The 24,791-nt window shown below is 35.3% G+C and overlaps 1 protein-coding gene across 5 annotated transcripts in view; it reads left to right on the forward strand.

Annotated features, from left to right (window-relative positions):
* Positions 1 to 24,791, forward strand: part of Wdhd1 (WD repeat and HMG-box DNA binding protein 1) — a 66,900-nt gene that overhangs the window by 23,668 nt on the left and 18,441 nt on the right. For all 5 annotated transcript variants that reach the window (XR_009228379.1, XM_046461870.2, XM_046461869.2 and 2 more), the window contains 6 exons: positions 63 to 270; positions 3,236 to 3,414; positions 4,858 to 5,042; positions 7,537 to 7,778; positions 9,611 to 9,748; positions 11,676 to 11,832. Coding sequence is in view for 4 of the 5 variants with exons in the window: in XM_046461870.2 (XP_046317826.1) it covers positions 63 to 270; positions 3,236 to 3,414; positions 4,858 to 5,042; positions 7,537 to 7,778; positions 9,611 to 9,748; positions 11,676 to 11,832 (1,109 nt within the window). In the remaining variant the exon portion in view is untranslated. The remainder of the gene's footprint in view (positions 1 to 62; positions 271 to 3,235; positions 3,415 to 4,857; positions 5,043 to 7,536; positions 7,779 to 9,610; positions 9,749 to 11,675; positions 11,833 to 24,791) is intronic.

Raw genomic sequence — 24,791 nt, forward strand, 5'->3', positions numbered from 1 at the left:
TTTTGAGTAATTTTCCCCAAATAATTCACTAATGCATTCTAATTTATATTAATTTATTCAAGGTATCTAGCAGAGTGGAAGAGGAATACAACGATCTTTTTGATGGTGATAATACAAGTAATGCTGGTGATTTTCTAAATGATAATGCAGTTGAGATGCCCTCTTTTTCAAGAGGGGCTATAAATGATGACGACGATGATGACCTCATGCTGGCTTCCAGTCATGCTAGACAACGAAGTCATGTTCTAGAAGATGATGAAAATTCAGTTGGTATGCATGTGATAATCTACCTTGTTTAATTTTTCAGTTTTTTATTAAAGCCGATAAAGTAAATTTGTGGAATGTAGGGCAACAAATCCTTATGTTAAAAAAAGTGTTTCAAATTAGTGATCTAAGCCTCTGCTTTAGTGAACTAGAAAAAGAAGGAATTAAACCCCAAAGAGGAAGGGAGGAAATAATGAGCAGAATCCAGTGAAACAGAACAAAAAAACCATAAAATTACTGAAACTAAGACCTACTTCTTTGAAATGGTCAATAAAATAGAAAACTGTATATCATGACTGATTAAGAAAGAGAAGACACAAATTATTAATATAAAAAATGAACAAGGAATAGTTACCAAAGATAGTATCTATAGTCTTATACTACCCACTATGGTAGATGCTAGCCATGTGTGGCTGTTGAGCACTTAAAATATGGCTAGCGTTATGTGTGTGTGTGTGTGGCTGAGGATTGATCTGAGAGCTTCATGCATGCTAGGTAATTGCTCTACTACTGAGCTATATCCCCAGTCTCAAAATATGGCTTGTTCAAATTGAGGTTCATTAAAAGTATAAAATACAACCAAATAAGATTTTGAAGATAGTATGAAACTTTGTGCTCATAAATTCCACAACTTAGATAAATAAGTTTTTTGAAAGATGCAAACTACTAAGCTAATTCAAGTAGCTAAACTGAATACTATTATGTCTGTTAAATAAGTTGAGATTATAATTTATCACCTTCAAATAAAGTGCCTGTTGCAACAACTTATATATTAAAATAATACATTTGAACATAACTAGTAAAATGCCAATGTACAGTGGCGAATTTTCCTGCATTTAAGTCATATAATATTTATAGAATAGCAGTCTTTATAAGTTTTGGTCTCAGGAGCACTTTACATTCTAAAAAAATCTTGAAGATCTCTAAAGAACATTTGTTTATGGGGTTATGTCTATTTTTATTTACCATATTGGACATAAAAACAAATTTTAAAATAGCATTAATAAATTTATTAAGTGTAAACATGTGGGGCGGGTACCAGGGATTGAACCCAGGTGCACTTTCCTACTGAGCCATATCCCCATCCTTTTTTTATATTTTATTTAGACATAGGATCTTATGAAGTTGCTGAGGCTGGCTTTGAACTCATGATCCTCCTGCCTCAGCTTCTTGAGTCATTGGGATTATAGGCATGTGCCACTGTGCCCTGTGGGGTGGGGGGAATGGTGGGGAGACAAAGCTAGGGATTGAACCCAGGGCTTTGTGCATGCAAGGCAAGCATTGTACCAAGCATGGTACTACATCCCCAGCCCCCCTGTGAAGAAATTTTTGTTAATTAAAAAAATAGAGAAAGAATGGTGGCATCACAATGTTTGTGGTATCTAATGTAGAAGAGAGATTCTCTCATCTGCTCTTGGACTAAATTTATTGCCATGTATTGCTTGTGCTTGAAGTATGTGGGATGAAGAAAATTTTACCTCACTCAAAAGATGTGATACGTGAAGGGAGAAGTATTTTAATAGCCTGTTGAAAGAGTTATAGATAGTTTTTGATACTGTGTGTGTGTGTGTGATTTATTTATTTGTAGTGCTGTAGATCAGACCCAGAACCTCATGTGCTCTACCACTGAGCTCCATCCCCAGCCTACATGATAGTCTTTAAGATTATTTTCAGTGTGGAATCTGGAAGCTTCAGTGAACTGATTTTCAGCTCTGTTATTATTAAAATCCATTAGTTACGGTTGGGGCTGTGGCTCAGAGGTAGAGTGCTCGCCTACCATGCGTGAGGCACTGGGTTTGATCTCCAGCACCACATACGAATATGTGTCCACCTATAACTAAAAAATAAATATTTAAAAATAAATATTAAAAAATAAAATCGTTAGTTTAACTTGAACTTTGAATGGTTTGTTTTTTAAACCATATTTAACTTTTAACACATGCTTTGTAATTTGGAAAATAATGGTTCACTGAAGTTTATAGACCTTCCTCATTGGCACATTAAAAATTATATAGCTGGGCATGTGGTGCACACCTGTAATCCCAGAGGCTAGAGAGGCTGAGGCAGGAGGATCCCAAGTTCAAAGCCAGTCTTAGCAAAAGCGAGGAAAAGCAACTCAGTGAAACCTAAATTTAAATTTAAAAAAATCCAAATTAGGACTGGGGATGTGGCTCAGTGGCTGAGTGCCCCTGAGTTCAATCCCTGGCACCAAAAAATAAACAAATAAATAAATAAAATATATTTGTTACTATCATAACCAATCTCATCAGAAGTTTTTGTTTGTGTTTTGTAGTACTAGGTCTACTTAGGGCCTCATGCATGCTAGGCAAGCATTTTACCAATGAGCTATCCCCAATCCTAATCAGAAGTTTTTAAATATTAGGAAGTTGTCAAGCTTATAGTAGCAAATACAAGTTTTCCAATATTTTGATTTTCTCAGTTTTAATCACTGGCAACAAATTCTGTCAGTTATTTTTCTTAAATGACAGTCCCACTTCATTCTTTCCAAGAAAATGTTTGCCACATATCCATGTCTGCATAACCATATGTTAGCTGATGTTTATCATTTATTTTTAAACATTAAATAGGTTCCAAAAAACTTTAAGGCAACCATCATACTTCTTTTATGCACATTAACCATTTTTGTGCCAGAACTTTTTTGTTTTTTTAAAACAAACTATGCAAGGATCAATATTTAATAAGATTAGTGTTTTATTACTGTGAGTGGTAGTTAATAATGCAGTAACTACTAACATATTTTGGTATCACTGTCTTGATTTACACTAAGGCAGACAGCAGTCTTATCCCAACAGTATTTTTGCATCATCTCTACATCTCTTCAATAATGAGAGACACAAATGTGTCAGTTTTCATTAAGTATGAATAGAAAGGTTATTAGATTCCATAATGCTTTTCTTTTCCAAGGTTATTGGTATTTATAATTCTTTTCATTATATTCTTTGTATTGCAGATGTTACAATGCTAAAAACTGGTCTTCTCAAAGAGGAGGAGGAAGATCAGGCAGGTAGCATTCACAATCTACCACTTGTAACATCCCAAAGGCCATTTTATGATGGGCCCATTCCAACTCCCCGGCAAAAGCCATTCCAGTCAGGCTCTACACCCTTACATCTCACTCACAGATTCATGGTAAGCCTTGGATCTACACTTAACTTTTAAAATAATTTCTCAGCATTTTTTCTAATGATAATTTATTGTGTTGGATTTAAAAAAAAAACAAACATTTTTTTTCAAAACCTTGATTAAATGGATTGGAACACTTTGGTTGATTATAATTTTGTGGTTGATTTATTTTATGATTAACTCAGTTTTACTCTTATTTCAACATTATTGAAAATTATGTTAAAAAATTCTGTTTTGCAAAATGACATAAGAACCTAAGTAAATATGACTATATATCTTGAAATACTTCATGGCTGGATGTCCAAACCTTGTTTCTCGTGTATTTATTAGTTAGAAGATACTTTTTAGATGGTGACTCCTAGTAATGTATTAAAGAGTGATAAGTACTAATGGAGATGGGGAATCTGCCCCTTTTCCTCACCCTACTTTCCTGGAATGTAAGCTCTGCAAGGATAGAGATTTTTCTGGTTTTTGTTTCTGTGTGTGTGTGTGTGTGTGTGTGTGGTGGTGGTGGTGGTGGGGGATTGGACACAGATCCTCTAGCATGCTGGGTAAGTGCTCTCCACTGCACTATACCCCCAACCTTGTTTTTTTAAACTGATAGCATTTAAAACAAGATATTGCACAGTAGGCATTAAATATATACTTTTTGAATTGATGAACTATTATTTTTTGCTTCAAGTTTGAGAGCTTAAGAAGTTTAGTATCCTGTTTATTGAATATTTGAGGTTTTATTCTCTGAGGAATTTTACCTATTGTCTTTTTGAAAGATAAAGACCTGGCATAATTTTTTTTTGTAGATAAAAATGGTGATGTTTAATATTCACAAAACTGCTGCCATCAGTAATCACCAAGTAACATCTTACTAGTGTCGATACTTTATGTATAATTATTTAGTTAAGTACTTATAGTTATAAATACATAGGTATATTCAAAATGACTATATAATTAAATTAAGTATTGGCGATAATTTTATTAGAAATACTAGGGCATAGTGTGAGCCTGTATGTAGTGACATTAGTGGAAGATTAGTTTTCCAAATGCTGTCAATTTATGTTGCCTTAAAATATATTATTTATCCTATAATGTAAACCAGTTAGTTGGAACAGAAAAAAAAATTCTTGTTTGTATACATAGCATAAATAAATTAAAGTTTTGAAATGTTTCTTTTGAGGTTTTTAAAAAGTCATGTAATTTATTTTTAAACATTAAATACTCAACTTGTTAATAAATATGCTTATAATTCAGGAAGAAAAGAATAATTAGTAATTGTAGTTTTGATACTGCTACTGCTACCTGAAACTAGAGTTAGATGAGATGTGATAGCTTCTATAACTTAAACCTTGGTACAGATTGAGTTACAGTATTGTTAATTCATACTCCTGTAGCCTACTGATTTTTTTATTTTCAATTTTCCTCAGACTTGTATTTTATCTTACATATTTGTAGGTGTGGAACTCAATTGGAATTATTCGCTGCTATAATGATGAACATGACAATGCCATAGATGTGGAGTTCCACGATACCTCAATACACCATGCAACACACTTGTCAAATGCTTTGAATTATACAGTAGCAGATCTATCCCATGAAGCTATTTTGTTGGCATGTGAAAGCACTGATGAACTAGCAAGGTAAATTCAAGATTATTAGGAAGAATTTGGCACTGGTGAGCTGCTAGATATATTATTGAAATTAAAAACAAAAAGTTAATCAAATAAAGTTATATCTTTTATAGTATGAAATTTCAGATAAAAGCATTTGGTACAAGTACTGGCTTACACATAATACCTCAGAACATGTGTCTGATTTTGCTCTAATTATCTCCGAATTACATTCTCTTAACTACATATCAAACAAAATGACACGACAAAATTTGTAGCTTAATAAAGATGGGATTAATTTTTACGCTGTTAGTGTTGTTATAAGGGTAACATATATTCGTTAGGAAAAAAAGTAACAGAATTTTTAGAAAATGAAAGTATCTATCAGTATGAACCCTCCTTTTAAAATTTACCTTGTTGAAGTGTAATTTACGTACAGTATGTGTTCCTATTTTAGGTATATGATTTGATGGTTTGACAAATGTGTAACTACTACTACAACTATTTATACATGTTTTTTGTTGTTGTTTGTTTTATTTTTCTTTCTTTTTTTTTTTTGGTACCAGGGATTGAAATCAGGGGCACTCGACCACTGAGCTACATTCCGAGCCCTATTTTGTATTTTATTTAGAGAGAGGGTCTCACTGAGTTGCTGGGGCTGGCCTTGAACACAAGATCTTCCTGCCTCAGCCTCCGGAGTTGCTGGGATTACAGGAGGGCACTACCAAGCCCGGCTTCTTTTGCAGTTGCTATGGATTAGATTTGAAATCTACTCCTTGGGGAAAAAAAGTATGAATAAGGAAAAACAAAAGTACTGTTTATTAATTTGCTGTTTTTAATATATTTTGGACTTTATATGTTTTGATAGTAGTTAATACGTAGGTAGCTAGGAAAAAATCATGATAAGGCCTTAGATGCAGCTATGTTTTTGAGGTTTTTTTCATTTTTAAGGAAAAATTTTTTTTCTTTCTCTTTTTTTTAATATTATAGCCAGATTAGTCTTTCTTGATCTCTTTTATTGATACTCTTGATATACTTGATGGATGGATTTTACTTCTCCTAGGTGATTTGAAATTAAAATGCATCTAATGATACATAATTGCTTATTGTGCTCAAAGTATAGCTCACAACCTAGCATTGTGGGTCACCTGGAATTTGTTGAAAACCCAGAATCTCAGATCTCACCCAGACCCTCTGAATCAGAATCTGCATTTTAATGAGATCCTCATGGGACTGAATACATTAATTAAAATCCAGTGAATGCTATATTAGGTCATTTTAACATTTTGATTAGTGTGCTAATTTACACATTATAAAATCAATTCAATACTGCATTTATTACTGAGTTAAATCAGGTTATTCAAATAATCACAGGCCTGGGATATAGCTCAGTGGTAGAACACTTGGCTAGCATGCACAAGGCCCTGGATTTTATCCCTAGCACCACAAAAATAACCACAATAATACAAAAATACTGTTGAGTAAGTGACTCCAACACAGAATGTCTTGCATAATTAGAACATATATTTCCATGTGCAGTTTTGATTTTAGATATCCTTTTTGTTCTCCTTAAATATATTTCACAGCCCTATACAATGTTACCTTTTTTATAAGATTAGATATTAAAATTACTGTTCAGAATGTCACTGCTGTTTGTGATTCCAAATACTTATGGTATCTGTATTCTGAAGCTTAAAGAATAACTTACATTTGGGCTGGGGATGTGGCCCAAGTGGTAGCGCGCTTGCCTGGCATACGGGCACATACAAACAAAGATGTTGTGTCCGCCAAGAACTAAAAAATAAATATTAAAATTCTCTCTCTCTCTCTCTCTCTCTCTCTCTCTCTCTGTCTCTCTCTTTAAAAAAAAAATAAAAAAGAAGAACTTACATTTATATATGTATGCTCAAAGGAAAAAAACTGAAACGTGAAATTTTTGGCAGTGATTGGTAGTCTCTGATTCTACTATGTGTAATAATTTTTTCTTTTTTCCCTTTTGGTTACTTTTTTCAGTAAGAGAACTGTTGCTTAATATTTTCATACTATCTTTAAAAATCTTAGTTGTGGGCCTGGGGTTGTGGCTCAGCGGTAGAGCACTTGCCTAGCATGTGCAGGGCCCTGAGTTCGATCCTCAGCACCACATATAAATAAATAAAAAATAAATGAGGGTATTGTGTCCAACTACAACTAAAAATCAATATAAAAAAAATCTTAGTTGTGTTTTTTTTTTGTTTACATTTGCAACATAGAATCACATTTAATGGTTTTAGCTTGCCTTTTTAGTTAATTAACATTGTATTATAGAGCATTTTCCTATATCTTTGAATATTCATAAAAAATATGGTTTAATAGTTTTAGTATAATTCATTTTCAGGATATTTCATAATTATTTTCTTAAAACAGTTTTTATACTGAAGTATATACTAGAAAAATAAACTTTTGTTATTGGGTTTCATGATTAGTTGTATATATAAAACATCTCATAAAAGTTGGGTTGTCTCTCTTTTTTTTTTTTATTTTTTAGCAAGCTTCACTGCCTGCACTTTAGTTCTTGGGATTCAAGCAAAGAGTGGATAGTAGACATGCCTCAGAATGAGGATATTGAAGCCATATGTTTGGGTCAGGGATGGGCTGCTGCTGCCACTAGTGCCTTGCTCCTTCGATTATTTACTATTGGAGGTGTTCAAAAAGAGGTCTTCAGCCTTCCTGGACCTGTGGTGTCAATGGCAGGACATGGAGAACAGCTTTTCATTATTTATCACAGAGGTAGATTTTTCAGTCTTTCATAAATTAAATTATGACCTGCAGTAATATGGAGATTATTGAGCTTTTTGTTGGTACTTTTGGGCTTGCTTTTGCATTTATTTAATATTGCATCAGTGTAATCTTTGAATGTGGAGAATTTTGTTCTATGTACTAATAGCAAAGAAAATGAGAACTTTATAGAACTTATGTGGTATTATCAAGAGAATTCCAAGTCTGATTGATTACTTACATGTCTAAATCGCATCTTTGGGGGCTGGGGATGTGGCTCAAGCGGTAGCGCGCTCGCCTGGCATGCGTGCGGCCCGGGTTCGATCCTCAGCACCACATACAAAGATGTTGTGTCCGCCAAAAACTAAAAGATAAATATTAAAAAATTCTCTCTCTATCTCTCTCCTCACTCTCTCTCTCTCTTTTTAAAAATAAAAATAAATAAATCGCATCTTTGGGCAAGCGTGTCAGTGAACTTTCATAATTTAAAAAAAAAAAAACTCAAAAATTAACTCACTTCTAGTGTAAAGGACGAAGACAACTTTGAATGTGACTTTTCAAAAGCTGCTGACACCTTTTCCTCACTTCATGTTGTCTTCAGTCCCCACCACTATGTGGTCTTAAAACTGGTCTTACCAAGATTACCACTGATATATTTGCACTTTTTTTTTTTTTTAACAATTCCATCAGATATACTTTCTTGGCTTCTCTGAAGTTCCTGTATGTTTGTGACTTCTAAATTGATATCACTAGTAGTACCTTATTGCATGTCTAGATTTTCATATATTATTGAAATTAAAAACAAAATGTTAATAAAATAAAGTTATATCTTTTATAGTATGCTCACTTGAAACCTCTATGTAGGCATCTCAATTCTTCTCTTTCCCTCACTTCCCATTAGAAAAGCTATATTGTCGTGTCAGTTCTATGGAGTAACAGATTCCAAATCTGTCTCTTCATTTTCTCCACTCATACCCTGGACCAACCGGTATGTCATGTCAGACTGCCATAATAGCTATCTATTCTTCCAGCTCTCATTCTTGGCCTTTCAAGGTCTGTTTTTCACACAGCAGTATGAAAATCAGATCATCTCCCTCTTCTGCTCAAATCTCTCTGAGGTTCTTTCGCTTTTAGCCAGACTTCTTATTGTAGCTGGTAAGGTGATCTGATCCTACACGAGCTGAACTTTGCCCTCTGTAGCCTCATCTCTTGCCACTTTCTCTTTTTGCCATGTTCTGGCCATACTTGCTACTTTGTGTACTTTGAACACCGTGAGCTTGCCCCTGCCAGAGGACCTGCCATCAGTGATTCCCTCTTCCTCCTGTAGTATTCCTTTCCTTAACATTTGCATGGCTTGCCCCAACTTGCAATTCATATCTCAGATTAAATTTTACTTTCTCATAAAGGCCACCTCTAACTATAATCTAAACTAATCTCTCAGTTCATTCTAACACATATTTGCTTCAAATCTTTGGTAGCGTTTTTTGCTCTTCTTGAATCTTTTAAATTTCTGTTTCAACCTGAGTATGAATTTCATGGGGAAAAAACACCCAAAAAACTGTTTACCATTGTAGCTTCATTGTCTAGACCAGTGCCTAGGGTTACATGATAAGTTCTTTATAAATAAATCTTAATTAAGTGAATATCATTTATAATCATTTTATATAAATAGTCCATGTAACATGTAATTCTATTTCTAATACCTGAATGGTGCCTCACATGGGTTGTCTATAAAAATAGTACTAGTTATTCTAAAACAGAAACATAAAAATCAATCAAAATAATTTTTGCATTATTGCTAAATAACCTTCAATGCTTGATTTATATTTACATTTTCTCACTAGGTACAGGATTTGATGGAGATCAGTGCCTTGGAGTTCAACTATTAGAGCTGGGGAAAAAGAAAAAACAAATTTTACATGGTGATCCTCTTCCTCTTACAAGGAAATCCTACCTTGTCTGGGTTGGTTTTTCAGCTGAAGGCAAGCTAATTTTTTCTTTATATTAAGCTCACTTTTCAAGAAGAAAATCATTAATGAATTTAATTAATTTCCTTAAAGATAAGTTGTCTATATTTTACATTTAATTTCTGTATTTTAACATGTTGGTAGAATTGGAAACTGCACTTGTTAGGTAAAGTAATATGTGTAAAGAACAAGATTTCTTTTTATGAGAATTCACATTAGAAACTTACTAATGGAAATGGTTTCCTAATATTTATTTATTAGACAGCAAGGTGGAAATACAAATCAACAGTAAAATAGGATCTTTCCTAGCAGATTGTACACAAAATTAAGAATTTTCTGGAACTGTCCTGTCCATTGCAATTAACTACTGGCCACATGTGGCTATTGAACACTTAAAATGTGGCTAATGTTCTGTAAGTATATTCTCCAAATTTAGTATTAGAGAAGAATGTAAAAAACTCTAATCTTTTTTCTGTTGTTACATTTTTAAGTGGTAATATTTTGGATATGTTGGATTAAATAAGACATTAAAATTGACTATCCCTCCTTTTTTAAAAGAGGCATTATGAATTAAAAATTCATATTTGTGTAGGGCTGAGGAAGTAGCTTAGTGGTAGAGCAATTGCCCAGCATGGGCAGTGATTGCCCTGGACTAGTACTGCAAATAATAAATTTGCAATGTGTTTACACACATATATTTGTAACATATGTATGTATTTGTTATATACATTACATTTGTGACTCAACGTGTTTCTGTTGGATGGTGTATTTTAGACCCATTTATAGTGGCTTATGATATGATTTGAAAGACAGGGAAGAATACCATATTTTAAAGCATTTGTTATCCTTCTCTTCGAGGCTTAAATATTTTTGTTATTAGCAATGTATGGTCTTTGTTTACATCACTGAAAACATCAATTTTGTTTGTTTGTTTGTTTTGCTGTATCAGAGATGAAACCCAGAAGTGCTCTACTTATCTTCAAACCTAACCCTTTTCATTTTTTTATTTGAGACGGGGGTTTGCTAAGTTGCCCAGACTGGCCTCAAACCTGGCCTACCTTAGCCTCCCAAGTACCTGGGATTACAGGCATGCCCTACTATACCCGGTTTATATGTCTTTAAAGTGTTGACCATTTTTGGATTTGTTTTCTATTGGGATATTATTAGTCATTTATGCTTTAATAATAATAGTTCCCATTTATATAGCTTTTTCTTTTCCCAAGTTCCAATCATATGTAATCCCTGAGGAAATTAATGTTTTCAGAGTGAGAGAGGTATGAAGCTACAGGTATGAAAAGGGTTAATTAGATAATTTGTCATGCACTTCCTGAGGTAAGTAGCATAGTAAGTAGGTAACATTTTTGCTATGAAAGAAAAGAGTAATAAAGGTATTTGTTTATATCATTACCTTCTATCAGTTTCTAATCATTTTATCAAATCTCTCTTACCTGGAAGGAGCCTTCAGATGTTAGGTTTTTTTGTTGTCGTTAATGTTTTTCTTGTTTTTCCCTGTAATTGGCTTAAAGTAGTTACTGTTACATTCCAGCAGATGGCAGAGTTTTCATTTGAACTGTGTTTTTTTTTCTTTTTATTTGGGTAAATTTCACTCATATCGCATGCAGTTTTTTTCTTCTGTTAGGTCATAGTCTGTGTGGTTCATGAAATTTCACAGAGGGCAGTCTTGGGTTATTTTCCTTTTTTCACTTTGCTTTTTGAAATACAAGTTAAATCCTGGTGGGGCTGGGATTGTGGCTCAGTAGTAGAGTGCTTGCCTAGCACATGGGAGGCCCTGGGTTCGATCCTCAGTACCACATAAAAATAAATAAATAAAATAAAGGTATTTTAAAAAAGTTAAATCCTTGGTATGTATTTTTTTGAAACAGGGTTTATTTAACAAATATGTGCTATATCTCCAAATAATTTCTTTTTTGTTGGAATATAGGTACCCCCTGCTACGTGGATTCTGAAGGCTATGTTCGAATGCTTAACAGAGGGCTTGGTAATACATGGACTCCTGTGTGTAACACAAGAGAACACTGCAAAGGAAAGTCTGATCACTACTGGGTGATTGGTGTCCATGAAAATCCCCAGCAGCTAAGGTAGGCCATTATTTAAAAGGTGCTTTGAATTCTTTCTTAAAGGCTCTTTATCTTTCATCTTAGTGAATTTACTTGTTTTCCATAGTGTTTTGGTCAGCTTTTTGGCTGCTGCAACTAAAAGACCCCAGAACAATTAAGGAGGAAGAAAAGTTAATTTGGTGGCTCACAGTTTCAGAGGTCTCAATCCATAGACAGCAGGCTCCATTCAGAGAGGCTCCACTGCTGGAGACAAAATATATACCCCAAAGCCATGCCCCCAGTGACCTATCTGCTCCAGCCATACCCTATCTGTTTTCAGTTACCATCCAGTTAATCCCATCATGATTAATTCACTGATTGGGTTAAGGCTCTCATGACCCAATTATTTCTCCTCTAAACCTTCTTGCACTCTCTCACACATGAGCTTTGGGGGGATTCCTCACATCCAAACCATAACACATAGTCATTAAATTGGGAATTTGTATAATTCTATTCCTTTTTGAGATATATATGTTTTTGTTGTTGTTGTTGTTGTTTTGTTTTTGCTTAATTATCATATGTAGGGGATAGGGCTAGTAGAAATTTGTTTATTATAAATGTAGAATTCTCAGTTCATATAGACTCAACTCAGTATTGTATTGAAGATTGTCCTCTTTTTTTGACATTTGATGTCTTAGTCTCAAAGAATGTCAGTTGACATTTTATAGGTATTTGGTGACTTAAGAGATCTTTGTTTTCATGGAGCTTATAGTTTGTTTGGAGAGACAGATAACAGAAATAAGTAAAATATTTATTACTGTCTACTCCTGTGACTATAATTTAGAATGTAGTGGAAATGAAGAGAAGCAGATTTGAGCTGGAAACATCAGACTTGATAGTAGATTAAGGGTTAGAAATAGGAAAGAAGAATTAATAATGATTTTGTTTTAGCAGCTGGATGTCAAACCATTTTCCATTTAAGATGGAAAGGAATTCTTTCTTGATGTTAAAAGTTTGAAATGCCTGAGAAATATCCAAATTGAGATACCAAGAAGTAAGGAAAAAATTACTTAAAAGGAGTCAAATCATAGAAGCTGTAGGGGAGACAAATTCAAGAAATAGACACAGTAGTCAGGAAGAAAAATACAAATGGCTTTCAAATATATGAAAAGATGATTAATATCATTGAATATAAATATAAAACTAAAGAATTTTTAAACATTTATCAGAGAGATCTGAAAGTTTGGTAATATTTTTTTTTTTTTTTAGTTGTTAAAGGATCTTTTTATTTTATTTATTTATATGCAGTGCTGAGGCTCGAACCCAAGGCCTCACACATGCCAGACAAGTCCTCTACCACTAAGCCACAACCCCAGCCCCTGGTAATATTCTTCATTGGTAAATATTTGGGGGAAGTAACCGTGTTCATACATTCCTGATGGTAATATAAGTTGGTATAATCCCCATGGAGGACAATTTGCCAGAATTAGAAATGCACACGCTCCTTGACCCATCAATTCTGCTTTTAGAATTTGTCCTACACATGTAGTAGTACTTGCTAGTTAAAGTGTGATCCACAGACTAGCAGCATCAACTTAACCAGGGAGCTTGTTAGAAATGCTGCATATGAGGGATTGTGTCAGACCTACTGAATCAGAAGCTGTACTTTAAAAAGATCCAAGGTGATTCATGTACACACAAAAGTTTGGGAACCTACTACTATTAACACATCTGAGGTGTGATTCACAAAAATGGTATCCTACAGGTAGGGTTGTTATTAGCAGAAGACTGGAAACCTAAATTTCCAAATACATTCTGTATATCTGATTCCTAGAATACTACCGCTTTTTAAAGAAGTAAAGCAAATCATACATGTAATAAGGAACTTGTACCCAGAATATGTGAAGAACTCTTATAACTCAGAAAAAGAGACCCAATTTAAAAATAGGCAAAGGATTTGAGGAGTTATTTCTCCAGAAAAGCTATTCACTGGCAGATAAGAATGCAAATATATTCATGAAAATAAATCCATTGTTGTCAGTCATTAAGGAAATGAAAATAAAACTGCCAAGAAATATTACTACATATCCACTAGGAAACTGTAATCAGAAAAGGCACACTAATAAGTGTTGATGAGAGTGTGGGAGAATCAGAACCCACTGGCACTACTGGTAGGATACAAAATGATAGTTTGGTAGTTCCTCAAAAGGTTAAATGTAGAGTTACCATATGACCCAGCTACTCACTCCTGGGTATGTAACTAAGAGAATGTGTATGCACATTCATACAAAAACTTGCATGTAAATGTTCATAGTAGATTTATTCATAATAGCTGAAAAAACAATGCAAATGTCCATCAACTGATGAATAGATAAATAAAAAGTGAATCTATTATTGGACTATAAAAGATAAAGTAAAAATAAATACTACAACAGATGAACCTTGAAAACTATGCTAAGTAAAAGAAACTAGACACAAAGGGCTATATACTGTTTGATTTCATTTAGATGAAGTATCCAGAATAGGCCATCCAGAAACAAATATATTAGTGGTTACCAAAGGGTAGAGGGTTGGGAGGAAGAGTGGAGCACAGAATAGGGAGTCACTTAATGGGTATGAGATTTCTTTTGGGGATGATGAAAATATTTTATATTTAGTGATAATTGATGCACAACTCTGTGAATCTACTGGAAACTACTGACCTGTATGCTCTGTGGTGTGACACAACTAAGGTACATTTGATGTGAACTCTAATGTGTGAATTATGTCTCAGTAAAACTTACGAAAAAGATAAGGACACTATGTGGTGATGTGGAAGGATCTGCAAGATGTGTTGCAGTGAAATTAATACCTTTTGTTTGAAAGGGAGGAGAGCATAAGAATACATAATTTTATTTGATTATATATGCTGAAGAATTTCTGGAAATTCTAGAAAGGAAAGTAGTTAATTGGTAGAGAAAAGTTCAATGGGATAATATATAGAAGAGAACTTCTGTATTTTTTCTTTCTTTCTTTCTTTCTTTTTTTTTTTTTGGTACTATGGGTTGAAACCAGGGGCACTTAATCACTTGAGCCATATCTTCAGCCCTTTTACTTTATTTTTTTAAATTTTTAATTTTTCCAGTTGTAAAACAGGGTTTCACTAAATTGCTTAGGACCTTGCTAAATTGCTGAGGCTGGCTTTGAATCTGGCATCCGCTTGCCTCACCTCCCGAGCACCTGAGATTACAGACGTGTGTCACTGTGCTGGACCTATATTCCTTTTATACTCTTTCAACATATAAATGTATTCTTATTCAAAAGTTAAATAAATTGAACTTTTAAAAAATGAAAGCAACAATTCAATAAGCTGAGTCACATAGGCTAGAAGTCAAATTCAAAAAAACTTCTCATTTTGGCTACATGGAGGTTATTGTTGACTCATAAAATTGGTCTTAGTGGCATAATAAAATGTTAAATTCCAGATTAGGAAAGGCATGAGATGTAAGGAAATGAAAGTAGAATATGTGAACAACTCTTTTCAAGAAGTTTGGCTGTGAAGAAGAGTACATTTTGGTACCTAAAAGGGGATAAGAAGTCAAGCAGGGGATTCTTTAGCTTGAGTGATTCTATAGCTTCTTTTTTTTTTTTTTTTTTTAATTTTTATTGTTGGTTGTTCAAAACATTACATAGTTCTTGATATATCATATTTCACACTTTGATTCAAGTGGGTTATGAACTCCCATTTTTACCCCGTATACAGATTGCAGAATCACATCAGTTACACATCCATTGATTTACATATTGCCATACTAGTGTCTGTTGTATTCTGCTGCCTTTCCTATCCTCTACTATCCCCCCTCCCCTACCCTCCCCTCTTCTCTCTCTACCCCCTCTACTGTCATTCATTTCTCCCCCTTGTATTTTTTTTCCCTTTCCCCTCACTTCCTCTTGTATGTACTTTTGTATAACCCTGAGGGTCTCCTTCCATTTCCATGCAATTTCCCTTCTCTCTCCCTTTCCCTCCCACCTCTCATCCCTGTTTAATGTTAATCTTCTTCTCATGCTCTTCATCCCTACTCTGTTCTTAGTTACTCTCCTTATATCAAAGAAGACATTTGGCATTTGTTTTTTAGGGATTGGCTAGCTTCACTTAGCATAATCTGCTCTAATGCCATCCATTTCCCTGCAAATTCTATGATTTTTGTCATTTTTTAATGCAGAGTAATACTCCATTGTGTATAAATGCCACATTTTTTTATCCATTCGTCTATTGAAGGGCATCTAGGTTGGTTCCACAGTCTTGCTATTGTGAATTGTGCTGCTATGAACATCGATGTAGCAGTGTCCCTGTAGCATGCTCTTTTTAGGTCTTTAGGAAATAGACCGAGAAGGGGAATAGCTGGGTCAAATGGTGGTTCTGTTCCCAGCTTTCCAAGAAATCTCCATACTGCTTTCCAAATTGGCTGCACCAATCTGCAGTCCCACCAGCAATGTACAAGTGTACCCTTTTCCCCACATCCTCACCAGCACTTGTTGTTGTTTGACTTCATAATGGCTGCCAATCTTACTGGAGTGAGATGGTATCTTAGGGTGGTTTTGATTTGCATTTCTCTGACTGCTAGAGATGGTGAGCATTTTTTCATGTACTTGTTGATTGATTGTATGTCCTCCTCTGAGAAGTGTCTGTTCAGGTCCATGGCCCATTTGTTGATTGGGTTATTTGTTATCTTATTGTCTAATTTTTTGAGTTCTTTGTATACTCTGGATATTAGGGCTCTATCTGAAGTGTGAGGAGTAAAGATTTGTTCCCAGGATGTAGGCTCCCTATTTACCTCTCTTACTGTTTCTTTTACGGAGAAAAAACTTTTTAGTTTGAGTAAGTCCCATTTGTTGATTATAGTTATTAACTCTTGTGCTATAGGTGTCCTATTGAGGAATTTGGAGCCCGACTCCACAGTATATAGATCGTAGCCAACTTTTTCTTCTATCAGACTCCGTGTCTCTGATTTGATATCAAGCTCCTTGATCCATTTTGAGTTAACTTTTGTGCATGGCAAGAGAAAGGGATTCAGTTTCATTTTGTTGCATATGGATTTCCCGTTTTCCCAGCACCATTTGTTGAAGATGCTATCCTTCCTCCATTGCATGCTTTTAGCCCCTTTATCAAATATAAGATAGTTGTAGTTTTGTGGATTGGTTTCTGTGTCCTCTATTCTGTACCATTGGTCCACCCGCCTGTTTTGGTACCAGTACCATGCTGTTTTTGTTACTATTGCTCTGTAGTATAGTTTGAAGTCTGGTATCGCTATACCGCCTGATTCACACTTCCTGCTTAGCATTGTTTTTGCTATTCTGGGTCTTTTATTTTTCCATATGAATTTCATGATTGCTTTCTCTATTTCTACAAGAAATGCCGTTGGGATTTTGATTGGCATTGCATTAAACCTATAGAGAACTTTGGGTAATATCGCCATTTTGATGATGTTAGTTCTGCCTATCCATGAACAGGGTATATTTTTCCATCTTCTAAGATCTTCTTCTATTTCTCTCTTTAGGTTTCTGTAGTTTTCATTGTATAAGTCTTTCACCTCTTTTGTTAGGTTGATTCCCAAGTATTTTATTTTCTTTGAAGATATTGTGAATGGAGTGGTTGTCCTCATTTCCATTTCAGAGGATTTGTCGCTGATATACAGGAATGCCTTTGATTTATGCGTGTTGATTTTTATATCCTGCCACTTTGCTGAATTCATTTATTAGCTCTAATAGTTTCTTTGTAGACCCTTTTGGGTCTGCTAGGTATAGAATCATGTCACCTGCAAATAGTGATAATTTAAGTTCTTCTTTTCCTATTTTTATGCCTTTAATTTCTTTCGTCTGTCTAATTGCTCTGGCCAGTGTTTCGAGAACTATGTTGAACACAAGTGGTGAGAGAGGGCATCCCTGTCTTGTTCCAGATTTTAGAGGGAATGCCTTCAATTTTTCTCCATTCAGAATGATGCTAGCCTGAGGCTTAGCATAGATTGCTTTTACAATATTGAGGTATGTTCCTGTTATCCCTAGTGTTTCTAGAGTTTTGAACATAAAGGGATGCTGTACTTTGTCAAATGCTTTTTCCGCATCTATCGAGATGATCGTATGGTTCTTATTTTTAAGTCTATTGATGTGGTGAATAACATTTATTGATTTCCGTATATTGAACCAGCCTTGCATCCCAGGGATGAATCCTACTTGATCATGGTGCACAATTTTTTTGATATGTTTTTGTATCCGATTCACCAGAATTTTATTGAGGATTTTTGCACCTAGGTTCATTAGAGATATTGGTCTGTAGTTTTCTTTCTTTGAAGTGTCTTTGTCTGGTTTAGGTATCAGGGTGATGTTGGCCTCGTAGAATGAATTTGCAAGTTCTCCCTCTTTTTCTATTTCCTGAAATAGCTTGAAAAGTATTGGTATTAATTCTTCCTTAAAGGTTTTCTAAAACTCCGCTGTATACCCATCCGGTCCTGGGCTTTTCTTAGTTGGTAGTCTTTTGATGGTTTCTTCTATATCCTCAATTGATATTGGTCTGTTTAGGTTGTCTGTATCCTCCTGACTCAATCTGGGCAGATCATATAACTTAAGAAATTTATCGATGCCTTCACTATCTTCTATTTTATTGGAGTATAAGGATTCAAAATAATTTCTGATTATCTTCTGTATTTCTGAAGTGTCTGTTGTGATATTGCCTTTTTCATCCCGTATGCTAGTAATTTGAGTTCTCTCTCTTCTTCTCTTCGTTAGCATGGCTAAGGGTCTGTCGATTTTATTTATTTATTCAAAGAACCAACTTTTAGTTTCGTCAATTTTTTCAATTGTTTCTTTTGTTTCGATTTCATTAATTTCAGCTCTGATTTTAATTATTTCTTGCCTTCTACTTCTTTTGCTGTTGTTTTGCTCTTCTTTTTATAGGATTTTGAGATGAAGTATGAGATCATTTATTTGTTGTTTTTTTTCTTTTTTTAAGGAATGAACTCCAAGCAATGAATTTTCCTCTTAGAACTGCTTTCAATGTGTCCCATAGATTCCGATATGTTGTGTCTGTGTTTTCATTTATCTCTAAGAATTTTTTAATTTCCTCCTTGATGTCTTCTATAACCCATTGATCATTCAGTAACCTATTGTTCATTCTCCAAGTGATGCATGATTTTTCCTTCTTTCTTTTATCGTTGATTTTCAGTTTCATTCCATTATGATCAGATAAGATGCATGGTATTATCTCTACTCCTTTATATTGTCTAAGAGTTGCCCTGTGACATAATATATGATCTATTTTTGAGAAGGATCCATGTGCTGTGAGAAAAAAGTGTAACTGCTTGATGTTGGGTGGTATATTCTATATATGTCAATTAAGTCTAGGTTATTAATTGTGTTATTGAGTTCTGTAGTTTCCTTATTCAACTTTTGTTTGGAAGATCTGTCCAGTGGTGAGAGAGGTGTGTTGAAGTCTCCCATGATTATTGTATGGTGGTCTATTAGACTCTTGAACTTGAGAAGAGTTTGTTTGATGAACATAGCTGCACCATTGTTTGGGGCATATATATTTATGATGTTATGTCTTGTTGGTGTATGGTTCCCTTGAGCAGTATGTAGTGTCCCTCTTTATCCCTTTTGATTAACTTTGGCTTGAAATCTGTTTTATTTGATATGAGTATGGACACTCCTGCTTGTTTCCGAAGTCCATATGAGTGATATGATTTTTCCCAACCTTTCACCTTCAGTCTATGTATGTCTTTTCCTCTCAAATGCGTCTCCTGTGGGCAGCATATTGTTGGGTCTTGTTTTGTGATCCATTCTACTAGCCTATGTCTCTTAATTGGTGAGTTTAAGCCATTAACATTTAGGGTTATTATTGAGATATGGGTTGTTCTTCCAGCCATATTTGTTTATTTGTGTTAGTAAATATGGTTTGTTTTCCTCTTTGATTATTCCCCCCCCCCTTTACTGTCCTACCTCCCACTGTTGGTTTTCATTGTTATTTTCCATTTCCTCTTCCTGTAATGTTTTGCCGAGGATATTTTGAAGAGATGGTTTTCTAGCTGCGAATTCTTTTAACTTTTGTTTATCGTGGAAGGTTTTAATTTCATCTTCCATCCTGAAGCTTAATTTCGCTGGATACACAATTCTTGGTTGGAACCCCTTTTCTTTCAGTGTTTGAAATATGTTATTCCAGGATCTTCTAGCTTTCAGAGTCTGTGTTGAAAGATCAGCTGTTATCCTGATTGATTTACCCCTAAATGTAATCTGCTTCCTTTCTCTTGTAGCTTTTAAAATTCTCTCCTTATTCTGTATGTTGGGCATCTTCATTATAATGTGTCTAGATGTGCATCTCTTATGATTTTGCACTTTCGGCGTCCTGTAGGCTTCTAGGATTTGGGATTCTGTCAAGTTGAAATACTTTGTCTTCATTGTCTGATGTTCTATCTTCTAAGTGTTCTACTCTGCTGGTAGTATTCTCAATTGAGTTTTTAAGATGGTTTATTGCTTCCTGCATTTCTAGGATTTCTGTTTGTTTGTTTTTTATAACCTCTATCTCCCTGTATAGTTGATCTTTTGCTTCTTGGATTTGTTTATGTAATTCATTGTCGAAGTGATCTTTCATTGTCTGATTTTGCTGTCTAATGTCTTCCTTGAGACTCCAGATCATCTGAAGCATGTATATCCTGAATTCTTTATCTGACATTCCATCTGCTGCAGCTATTACCTCTTCTAAAGTTGAGTTGACCTGCATTGCTTGTGGTCCTTTCTTTCCTTGTCTTTTCATACTGCTCGCGTTTCTTTCTGCTTGGTGAAACTGTTGTGTTATTGAAATTTTCCCCCTATATATTTATATTGCTCTTGTATAGTTGAAAAGTCTTCCTTGCAGGTGCGGGCAGCGGCTGTGCTCCTGCTCTAATTGGGGTGATCTGTTTACCACGCTGACGGGCCACTGGGCCTGTTCTGCAGGTTGGTCGCAGGTCTGCCTACCTTGCAGGCGCTGGCGGTGGCTCTGCTCTGCCCCTCCTCCAATTGGTGTGACGTGTCTACCATGCCCGCGGACCGCTGTGCCTGTTCTGCCGGTCGGTCGCAGGTCTGCCTACCTTGCAGGCGCAGGCGGCGGCTCTGCTCTGCCCCTACTCCAATTGGGGTGACGTGACTACCACGCTGGTGGGTCGCTGGTCCTGTTCCCGGCACGGGCAAAGGCTCTGCTCTGCCCCTACTCCAATTGGGGTGACGTGTCTACCACACCGGCAGGCGGCTGGGCCTGTTCTGCCGGTCGGTCGCAGGTCTGCCTACCTTGCGGGTGCGGGCAGCGGCTCTGCTCTGCCCCTACTCCAGTTGGGGTGATGTGACTACCATGCCAGCGGGTCGCTGGGCCTATTCTGGGTGCGGGCGGTGGCTCTGCTCGGCCCCTACTCCAATTGGGGTGACGTGACTACCACGCTGGCGGGTCACTGGGCCTGTTCCGGGTGCGGGCGGCGGCTCTGCTCTGCCCCTACTCCAATTGGGGTGACGTGTCTACCTTGCCGGCAGGCCGCTGGGCCTGTTCCGCTGGTCGGTCGCAGGTCTGCCTACCTTCTTTTTTTTTCTTTTTGAGGAATACTGAAGATTGAACCCAGGGACTTTTTACATCCCCAGTGAGCCATATCTCCAGTCTTTTTATTTTGTATGTGGGGTCTCACCAAGTTGCTTAGGACCTTTCTGAGTTGCTGGGATTACAGCTATGTACCACTGTGTCCAGCTTTACAGCATTTTTATGATCTTTTGCCATGGAATTTAATAAAGAAGGTGAGATTGACAATGTAAGAACATGAGAAAGCCAAAGGAATGAAATCTTTAATAAAGAAAAAGAAAGGTGATAGATTTTAGACTACCTATCTAAATGATACACATCTTATCACTTGTAATGAATAGGGAAAAAGATAGGCACAAATGCAAAACTTCATAGAGAACTATAGAGGAATTGTTCTTTATGAATGTTTTGTCTTTACAGAGTCTCCAGATATTACATTATTGACATATTTAGCATTATAAAGATCCTGGCACCTGTAATTCCAGTGACTCAGGAGAATCACAAATTCAAGACCAGCCTGGGCAACTCAGCAAGACTGTCTCAAAAAGCATAAACAAAAAGGTCTGGGACATAGCTCTGTAGTAGAGTACCCTTGGGTTCAATTCCCAGTACTGTACAAAAAATAAGGAAAGATTACATTAGTTAATAGTCTTAGGCTATAGCTTGTTCTTAGTAGTTTTTTGCATGTTCATTTCTAGGAATCATATTGCTTAGAATTTGAATTAAAGAACTTATGTGCTATCTTATTAGAGAGTTAAGGTTTGAACCTATGAGGATTTTTACTATCCTTCCTCATCCTTAAGTTATTTTGTTAGTGAATTTCATTATCTTTTTTTAAGAAAGATTTTTTTTAAAATATTTTTTTCATTGTAGATGGACACCATACCTTTATTTTATTTGTTTTTATTTTTATGTGGTACCAGGGATCGAACCCAGTGTTTCACGCATGCTAGTTAAGCACTCTACCACTAAGCCATAATCCCAGCCCAAATGTGATTATCTTAAGGAGGTATGTGAAATTATTCAATTGCCATGAGTAATTTTGGTTTTTCATTTAATTTAATATTATAAATTATCAAGGTTTTTTTGTTGTTGTTTTTAGCTCAATTTTTAAACTCCTAGTATATACAACAAGCCTTTTCTTGCCTGGTTTTCTCTTAAGATTTTAAAGAGTTTAACTGTCATTAGAATCCATGGTAATTACAGCTGGTAACATTTAACTGTTAAATTTAACATGAGATAAAGAAATAATGGACTTTAAATTATAGCTTTTAGACTTGGGAAGATTTTAGAAATTGTCTGTGCCAATGGTTCCTGACATTTTCAAATATAGGAGCCATGTTTTAAATATTGGACATTCTTGACCTCCAAATGGTAGAGTAGTTCTACAATCAGCTGGTAGATAATTCATAATAATAGCAGCTTTTATAGACCTATAGAAGTGCTATATTAATTAATTAATATTTGGTACTGGGGATTGAACCCAGGGGTGCTCAACCACCAAGCTACACCCCAGCCCTTTGTTTTTATTTTTTTAGGCAGACTTTCACTAAATTGCCAAGACTGGCCGGGAACTTTTGATCCTCCTGCCACAGCTTCCCAGGTTGCTGGTATTACAGGCGTGTATCACCATATCCAGCTCAAAGTTGTATGTTAATATAAATTTGTATTTATAAATCACATCATTTATATGCATATGAAAATTCCAGTACATAACGTGGAAAATGTTTTGTGTTGAGTCTATGAATAATTCATGATTCCTGTATGAATAACTCAATTGCCCTTCATGGATTTTTTTTTTTTAGTTGTCAATGGACCTTTATTTATTTGTATGTGGTGCTGAGACTCAAACTCAGCACGTCACACATGGTAGGCAAGCGCTCTACCACTGAGCCAGAACCCTAGCCCCAACTACTGTTTTCTTTTGGTCCAGGTCCTGCACCCCCTGCCTTTATCTTTGCATTTACCCCAGTTTTTATATATGACAAAACTGGGGTTCAAAAAAGATGAAGTAACTTATTTGAGATCACACAGTTAATGGCAAAAAAAAATAATAAACATTGTTTTGTATCAAAATAAAGGTATAATGGCAGTTGAGTTGATATGTACATTACTTCTTCCTTAAGAATCCGTCTATTATAGTTGAATTTCTTAGGAGAGTGTTATAAAGCAGACATTTGAAACACCGAGAAGATGTCCTAAAAAGTCTGCTTATGAAAATGTATTTAATTTTATCTACTGTAATAAATTGATTTATTTCAGGGTGTTTTCATTTTTTCCAGGTTTATTCTGGAAAAATAGGCTTGCATATTTTTCAAAGGTTGGAAATTATACTACTCAGTATGGTCTATTGCACTTTTCATTCCAGCTGTCTTATATTTAGAGACACTCAGAGATGATTGATTTCCTTCCTGTGGAAAGAGATACATGAAAGTCTAGGGTTTCTACACCCACCATCAGTAGTCTAGTCCTGTGTTTACCTGTTCTTGTTATCAAGAAATTTATTCTGTTTATTTAAATTTCTGATGCTTCTGTTTGTTAGTGTTGGTGTTTCTCTGGAAAGCAAGATGTCCTAGTAGTCCCAAGTTCAGACTCCAAGTCGCAATATGGTGTGACTGCTCTGCTGTTCTGTTCTTTATTTGACGTGGCCATGCTGGTTACATTCTTTGAGCCTCTTTTCCTCATTTCTAATATCAAAATGTGTTCCTCTCAAAGAATTGCTATGAAGATGAAGTTGTAGAACACTCACCCTTAGTGAATGTTCATTGAATGATAGCTATTAATTTAACAGTGGTTTTCTTCCTAAAAGGCAGTTAGCTTTGTAGTTCATGTTAATGATACTTGTTTCTTTAGTTTTTTCATTTTACATGCATTTTCTAACCCAATTCATAATTTTTCTTTTTGTTCAGGATCTTTTAAAAGGGAGTATAATTAGTTAAAAGTAATTTTTTAAAAATTCATTTGCCGGTGCAAAAAATTTCTCTCTAATTATGAAATCAGAAATTATTGATCTATAGATCTGTCACCTCTACCCACTTTTACTTGAATTTCAGTTTAGGAAAACTGCATTTCTTGTGTCATGATAGAAACTGGTTAATATATAACAGAGGTAACTGATTTTGCTGTGCTACAGTCTTATAAAGGTGGTCTGTATAAACAGCCACCTTCCTTTCTTCTTTTTAGAAACTCTGAACATGAATATCAGATTTTTTTAGTTGTGTTCATTTAACAAGCTTTTGTTATAGTATAGTACTGACTATATGTATTATACTACACAAAAATTAATTTTGCAACCCTGAAGAGGTAGGTTTGTAAAATCATTATGCTAATCCTGAACGAAGTGCTTTAAAAGAGGTGTGAACATCCAGGGGTGGTGGTGGACGCCTGTAAATCCCAGCTACTGGGGAGGCTGAGGCAGGAGGATCACAAG

This window comes from Marmota monax, unplaced genomic scaffold, assembly GCF_021218885.2.
Source record: "Marmota monax isolate L192 unplaced genomic scaffold, Marmota_monax_Labrador192_F-V1.1 WCK01_AAM20220418_F8-fsc00001, whole genome shotgun sequence".
Taxonomy (NCBI): domain Eukaryota; kingdom Metazoa; phylum Chordata; class Mammalia; order Rodentia; family Sciuridae; genus Marmota; species Marmota monax.